The following is a 7,585-nucleotide window of genomic DNA, read 5'->3' as shown; positions in this document are numbered from 1 at the left end:
CAGATAAAAAAAAAACTATTCAACTATTGAAATATTATGTATAGTTATGGATTAAGCTACACAGCACTATATAAAGTAATTAAAACCAGATCCACCTTTATTTAAAGAGGCAGTATTATGCTTTTTGGGGTTTCCCTTTACTGTAGAGTGCTATATAGCTTTTTTGCATGTAAATGGTCTGCAAAGGCTAAAATCCCAAAGTGTCTCTCCCACACACTGAAACGCCTCTGTTATATTCCTTTGTTAGCTTCTGAGACATAGTTACATCACTACGTAACACTTGCACTTCCATTGTCTAGACCTCCAACACATTATATGTGGCTAAGGGGCGGGACATCTCGTGTTGACAATTCACAACACAGCCGGACAGCTAACCCATCAGAGCAGATTGGGCTCTGGTTTCAGACAGAGGGTGAAAAGAGGTGCTGCAGCACAGGCAGTACGAGAAAAATAAAGAACCTTTTGAACATTAAAGCATGGAGACACATCACAGTAGAGACAGAAAAACAAATATGAAACCTGAAATGAGCATAATAGGGCCCCTTTAATACAACAATTGTGATCTAATAAAATAATATGAATGATTCTGAAAATGGCTTTAATGCACAATAAGAACATGTACTTATATTATATTTTGCTGATAATACTTACATTATTTTACTCAAGTAATTTTCTCAAATGTAGGACTTTGACTCGTAGTGGAGTATTTTTAGTGTGGTTTTACTTACTTTTTACTTCAGTAGGATATATACAATTCTTCCACCACTAATACCACGTAGCTAATACCACTAATACTTTACTTACTTTTTACTTCAGTAGGATATATACAATTCTTCCACCACTAATACCACGTATAATACCTTATACCTGCCAGAACAAAAAGAGCAAACAGTTGAGTGACTTTAGGTCTAAAGACTGCCTGTCGTTTAAGTGAGGGATCTCTCCGTGACAGGGTGGTGTGGAGTGATGCATTGCTGCAGCCTCAGGGCAGGACACCAGTCAGTCACACAGCAATCGCTCTCCAATCAATGTCCCTGCATGGAGCAAAAACACTGGAGCTCACTGGGCTGCAGAGGGACAGCAGGGCTTCTCAGGAGCTCCAGCAACTTTCACCAAGTGGAACAAAACAATGCTGTTATATTTCACCTGCTGTCTTTGGTTTGCTCAATATGTTTCCTGGGTTTAAAAAGGAAGACAAATGTGAGGAAACCATAGACGGTATATATGAACAGGAAGAAAGCTTTATCAGAAGTAAGCAAGACCTAAACATTTTTTTAGATGTTGTCAGTTTATATTTATAGTAAACATGTGTGTTGAACATCTAATAATATCCAGATTAGCTGTTTAAATGTTTATCGTGTAGGCTCAGCCACAAACAATGTTGGGGATGATATCAGTAATACTGGACACAATAAAAAAAAAATCATAACAGAAACAATCCATTAGCCTTATACAGCTTTTTGGGCTACATTGAGTTTTAAGTTACGTCCAGTAATTTACACGGAATTACAATTTTCTTTGTAACAAATAAAAAGGACTGTAAAAAGCACCAGAAGTATTGTGTAACCACGTTTGGGAATACAATTGTGCTTCCTAGTTTGAGCATGAGAGTAGATGGCTAAGAAAAGTGTGTCCATGTATTATTAACAGCTTATAGTTTAAGAGGGAAAAAGACTCAAGGCCGTTACTTAATGTTTCCGTTAAGGTTTCCGACATGATAAAAGTGTTATCGAGCCATCCCTAAAATAAAACCCTTTAATTACATTTAAAATAAAGTTATTGCTTGAAAATGTCCACTTTCTTCAAGATATCATGTTTTTTTCAAATGTGAAATTGACGTCAATATGTTAACAGATACCCAAATGGTCACTTACACGATATAGGAGGATGAATGTAATGCTGCTCTCTGCATCAAGGGAGAGCGTGCGGATCATTATGTGATATAAGAAGCTTAGGGGTCTCAATGAGAACATTGCATCTTGGATAAAGTTTCCATATGACAGACTATAGGTATCAAGAGACATAATGCTCAACAAGAATCAATAAAAACAAGGAAATGTTGTGGTGTAGTCATGGTATGTGGAACCACAATGCTATCTTATGGGCTTTTTATGACAATGTTACTGTATCATCAGAAATGTTATCTGAAACATAAGCACAATGCTCATCATCTCGGCTGTCTAGACCTTGCTATGGTGACCCTTAAGATTTTTCTTGGGATGTTTCTAATAGAGCTCATTGTGCTGTTGTAGTTCCTGTAAGTCTCTCAGAATGACTCAGCTAAATGCTTACATTTAAATACAAAGCTTTATCAATGCATGCAAACACACAAAGATATTTTTAGACTATTGATTTTATTTTCATCTCGAGGAGATGCGTTTCCATTTCTTGCACAGTGGTTTGGAGAAAGCAATTATGGACTAGAGTCCTGTTCAAAAAGGCAGGATGCACCTACAGGGATCCAGACTGTTCATAAGATAATTACCAAAATCACTACAGCATATTACACCGTTACTACGCCATCTGAGCAGTGTGTAATATGATTTCACTCTGGAAAGCAGCGTGATGCTGTCATTTCATTAACTAGATGTTCATTTCATGATGTACACATCACCTGACCTGATGCTAAAGTCACACAGCATGTTCAATACTGTCATGTAAACAAAAATATCAATAAATCACTCAATACTCAACCACGTGGAAACGTTATGTTCAAAAAATAAGCCCCTTTTCAGTAGGTGAGCATGTGTTGAATATCTAAAATGTGCTCAGGCTCTTGAAGGCGGCTCGTTGTGTTCTCTGATGAATTGGATTTCTGTCATTTCCCTGATTTTCTAATACAATGAGTGCAAGAGGTGTCGTTCCCATTAATGACACTCCTTTGTGAGCCGTGCATCTTGACCCCTATTAAAGTACTGTCACTCGGACAGCAGATGGTATCTGCACACGCACAGAAGGGGAAGGAGTGGCCATGGCAACAGACTCATAATGGCTGGCCTGGTGTGTAGTGGAATCACTCGGCCTCATTTGTTAAGTACCACCTCAGTATATTTGATTTAATCAGTCTATTCAGTGCACAAAACAAGTGGCATTAAATAAATCCTCAGCTGCCCACACTGACGGTGGAACAAACATCTTCTTTAGGTTTTCATACATTTTCATCATTTTTGCCTTCATGCAGCCAGTGTTTGATAATATTTTTTAAGCATTAGTACAACTCAATTGTACATGGGTAGGTTGTACATTACTGGAAAGTAAACCAAGCCAAAAACAGTCGGACACATTTCCCACAGAAGTTATTGTATTCCACATACCTTACAATAAATAGTGATTGTTAGAGTTGAACAATAAAATAATGTTATCTACAGAATGTAAAATAGGACAGATGAGCATCCTAGTTTATATTTTGAGGAAGAATTTCTTCCTGTACAGCAGGTAAGCGATGAGCACCCACAATGCAGTCCCCCACAGGCTTTGGAAGAGCTGCTCCCAGTGGCTCTCCTGGAAGCGCATCTCCCAGCTGAACGGGAAGTAGAACCCCAGGAGAGTGTGACCAACATATACAAAGATGGAGTTCATCCCTGAGGAGGAGAGGAGAAGAGACAAAAATAAGATCCTATCGAACAAGACTCTTTAGAGGAAATCTCATCCTACTTTGTACATTTGTAAAACACATTACGGATAAAACAACTGTATTGGGGGAGGCAGTGCAAAAGCTTTAAAAAGAAAAGTTAAACTTTACTTCAAATGCTTATCTCTGATTCTGACCAAAACCTCAGCTTGACCAAATCAGTAATAACAACCCCTACAAAGCTATCAAGCCCATTTTAGAAAACCTTAACAATATTAACCACTGCTGAAGAAAAGTTCTACAATATACAAACCAAGGCTGCTAAAGGATTGTTACTACTGCAAATAAACAGATAGCTAGCTTTGTGTGCCTCTTCCACTCTGACATTAGACTCCTTTAATATTAGCTACAATAGCTAATCCAGGGGGCTAATTACTGTGTTACTAATTTCTTTGGTCGAACTCTAAGACCAGCATTTTAATAGTTAATGTATAACTGGAATGGATCCTTTAAACCTGTAAAAACATGTTGCCATTTTGAGGCAGCGTAGACAAGATGTATACAACACTTACACAATATCAGCTTGATGATATAGCAAACTTGATAGCAAATAGTTGCATTTTATTTTTCCAAATGTAGCTGCTAAATGTTCCACTATGTTCAGCAGTTAAATTATTTTAATATAAGATAATGGTCACGGGATAAATGCGAGTGAGTGCATAATTGCAAATAGTCATGTGTTCAATCGATGTAAACATTCCCATTATAGCTTTTTTAATAAATTAGCAAGATGTCTAATCGTGAGTGTTAACATTTACCCCTGTATAATACATGTCATTCTTTGCTAGCGTTTAAGCAGTACCTGGGTATATGAATGGCTGCCCGCCCCACCAGCCTTTGATATCAGTGACATAGTACATGCCTCCCAGCAGCAGGAAGGAGACACTACCCATACACAACACAAAGGACAACGACCTGCGGAAACAAACCATCAGCAACACTTTACAACAACAGCAACATTTTACTCTGTACATCTGGCCATCACTAAAGTTGTGAACAAGGGTGTAAAAACACTGGGTCTATCAATCCTGTACTGCAGATAAATAACACCCAGTGGTCTCGAGGCACTCCAGCAAACTGTCCCGCAGTTTGCTGGATTGGTCTAAGGCATCAGCAGTGGATCCTTGGCACGTGCCCCGTGGAGCCGTGCCAGCCAGCCATGTCCCTGTCTGTTCCTAAGTGCAAGAATGTTTGATGTAATACCATCTGATGTAAAATGGCTGCCTCCCGGAGCCTCCTGGCTTTTTTTATTTTTTTTTATCTCCGCTGAAGTGGGGCCAAAAAGGACTCTTAGCTGGGAGTTAATTACTTCTAGACATCCAGGCAGGGACTCGTACTCAAGGGCTCAATAACCTGTGTATGATGAACTGCCTATAAAAGCCAGGCAGGTAATGGCGAGGGATGAGCGCAGCGTTAGCAGGAGGCCCCAGTGGAACATCATGAAGAATTTGCTTACACATCACAGATGAAATGGTATTCTTCCTGCTGCAACATTAAAATGATTCACTTCATATTAAGGGGAATGTGGGAGTGGAAAGAATGCGCAGGTCGTAAAGTCGTAAAGTCTGAGGTTGTTATTGCGCTGTATTTCATGCAAAACCATTACAAACGTGCCTTGTTTTACCAAAAAGGCATATGATAGTTTGGGAGCGGTTAGACTACACCGCGGTTATGTAGATGCTTTTCCCAGAGCCTGATCCCATTCCATCACACAGAGCTGGTAAAATGTGTTGTGAGTGACTAGAGAGGATAAAGCAAGCATCCTTTATTTTCCTGGCTGTGAGGAAGAGTGATCATGTTGGGAGGATGTATAACCCCTCCACCTCACACTCCCGACAACGCGGGTGATTATTTACAGTCGTAGCTGTCGTTAGAGGTAAGTAAACGTGTGTTTTAGCAGCCTTGATTTGTGCCTGTTGGAAACACATCCTTTCTTTTGTGAGGAAAAGTGGCTGGATTTAGAGGGTCAGGAAGCACTTACCAAAGGTTTTTATTGACAGGTATAAATCCTCCATCTCGCGTGCACTTAGAAAGGATGGCTGCAGAGATTCCCTAAGGATGGAAATGAAACAGATTTCAAATCGATGGAGGGCGATAAAGCGAGCAGTATTGGGCTGCTAAAACGTGAGGATCAGAATCAAGCAGAGTCCGGAGGATTAACCGATTATCTAAAGTCAGATGCAAAGTCCATCAAGTCACACACACTATATCGGACTACAACAGGCCAATATGTCCACGCTGGAATGTTATGCTCCTCATAGACACCCCCCCTTCAGAGTCACACCCATTTGAGGTGGACTCCACGGTCAGTTATTAACCACAGTACTGAGGAATAGTGTATGATCTCATGGACTCTTCATCAATGAGAGCTGTTACTGCCTCATCCATTTACCTTTACATATCATTTAGATACTTGAGGATACATTCTGTGCTCCAGAGAGAAACCCAGGGCAGTGGTTAGAATCCAAACATGCTTGTTAGGTGGATATCCATCATGTGTATAGATGACAGAATCGATGGTGTGGAAATAGCCTAGCCGGGGCTGGATTGAGTCTCCAGGCTATCCAGGCAGCAGGATGTGGGACGGGGCTGGTATGTGGGGCAATCGCTCAATTTCAATCTCTCACTTCTCGAGCCTGATCGTTGGATTTTAATTAACAGGGACTGTTGTTTATTAGCAGGAAGATGCATGGCCGCCCCTGGATATCAATCTGCTGTAGAAATAACAGAACAGAGAACTGTGGCGTAAAACCCAGCTTGTCCTTTACTGTATCAACACTTCTTTGTGAACCTCCTGTGCATAATATCAATCCTGTGGTTGGATGCCTGTAGAAATGAGCTCCCTCCTCCACTGTGGAGGCCTGCTAATGTCAAGAGCACATGTCTGAAACAAGAGGCTTCAGCTCTGCTCTCCTCCCTTCTGAGGCAAAATCGTATTAGAAAAGTCAATGTGAAGAGAAGGCAGATCGCTAAAACTAATTTTGCTTTCTTTGTCGCTGAAAAACATTTAGTGGGATTACAAATAGATTCAGCTGAAATTAAAGAAGGAACCAAAGCAGAACACATATGCTGTATTTACACTTTACTCACGGTCTGTATCTCTTCCCAGAATCAATAAAAAAACTCCAGCTCTCTCTGTCAACAATTGCAGTGCGAGAAAATCTATTTTATTGTTATTCTCTATTTCAGTTAACTGGGATTTTACGTCCCTGTATTGATCCATCTCTAAACACTGTATGATCCTGAATATAACGTCACAATTTTGAATATCATCATCTATGAGACATTACCAGGTGAACCCATGGGGATACAGTGGCGAAACATAAAAGCCTAATGTTTATTTATTTCCTGTTGTGTTACTTTATCACTCTGTGCCTCTGGGAGAAGCCAAATGGATCTAATTTATTTCACCTCCCTCCAGTCACTCGCTCCACAATGATAGTCAATAAGATTTAACACCCGGAGACATAATGGGGAGATTTGTCATTTAGGAATTGAGGTTAATGATATTACATTCTCACAACAGAATTTCAATTGATTCTCACATGTATGAGCAGGATTCTTCCTGATTTACAAACACAAAAAGACCCATTCCTCCAGTGCTGGATTTCTTGTATTGGATTTAGTACATAAATGTTAAACCTATTACAGTCTTATTCGGTTTGTTTGTATCTCTGTCTGTTAGATAGTGCCATAACTTAGTGTAAGGGTGAAGCATGAGTCAAGGAAGGTTTGAGCGGATCAGGATCGTGGGGCAGGTGCACCATTTTTTTTTCATTTATGTAAATGTGAATGCATATCATGCAAATAATAAATGTTAGTTTTGGAAAAATATCCAGAATTATATGGTGGGTGCAATTGCAGATTTGCATGTCATGGCAGACTGGACTATTTATTATTTATTTAGAGGTCTGGTCCCTCTGCCCTTCTAGTTTGATTATAATAATGTTGTAG

The 7,585-nt window shown here is 39.7% G+C and overlaps 1 protein-coding gene across 1 annotated transcript in view; it reads right to left on the bottom strand.

The window, feature by feature from the left end:
- Positions 1 to 2,337: 2,337 nt before the first annotated feature.
- The window catches only part of si:dkey-192p21.6 (uncharacterized protein LOC565246 homolog), a 43,268-nt gene continuing 38,020 nt past the window's right edge, over positions 2,338 to 7,585 (bottom strand). Inside the window, exons 16-18 of the mRNA XM_034225695.1 lie at positions 5,613 to 5,683; positions 4,434 to 4,546; positions 2,338 to 3,581 (exon numbers count right to left, since the gene is read on the bottom strand). Of these exons, the coding sequence (XP_034081586.1) occupies positions 3,400 to 3,581; positions 4,434 to 4,546; positions 5,613 to 5,683 (366 nt within the window). The 3' untranslated portion in view covers positions 2,338 to 3,399. The remainder of the gene's footprint in view (positions 3,582 to 4,433; positions 4,547 to 5,612; positions 5,684 to 7,585) is intronic.

Source organism: Gymnodraco acuticeps, unplaced genomic scaffold (genome assembly GCF_902827175.1).
Source record: "Gymnodraco acuticeps unplaced genomic scaffold, fGymAcu1.1, whole genome shotgun sequence".
Taxonomy (NCBI): Eukaryota; Metazoa; Chordata; class Actinopteri; order Perciformes; family Bathydraconidae; genus Gymnodraco; species Gymnodraco acuticeps.
This window is presented reverse-complemented; position numbering and strand designations above follow the sequence as displayed.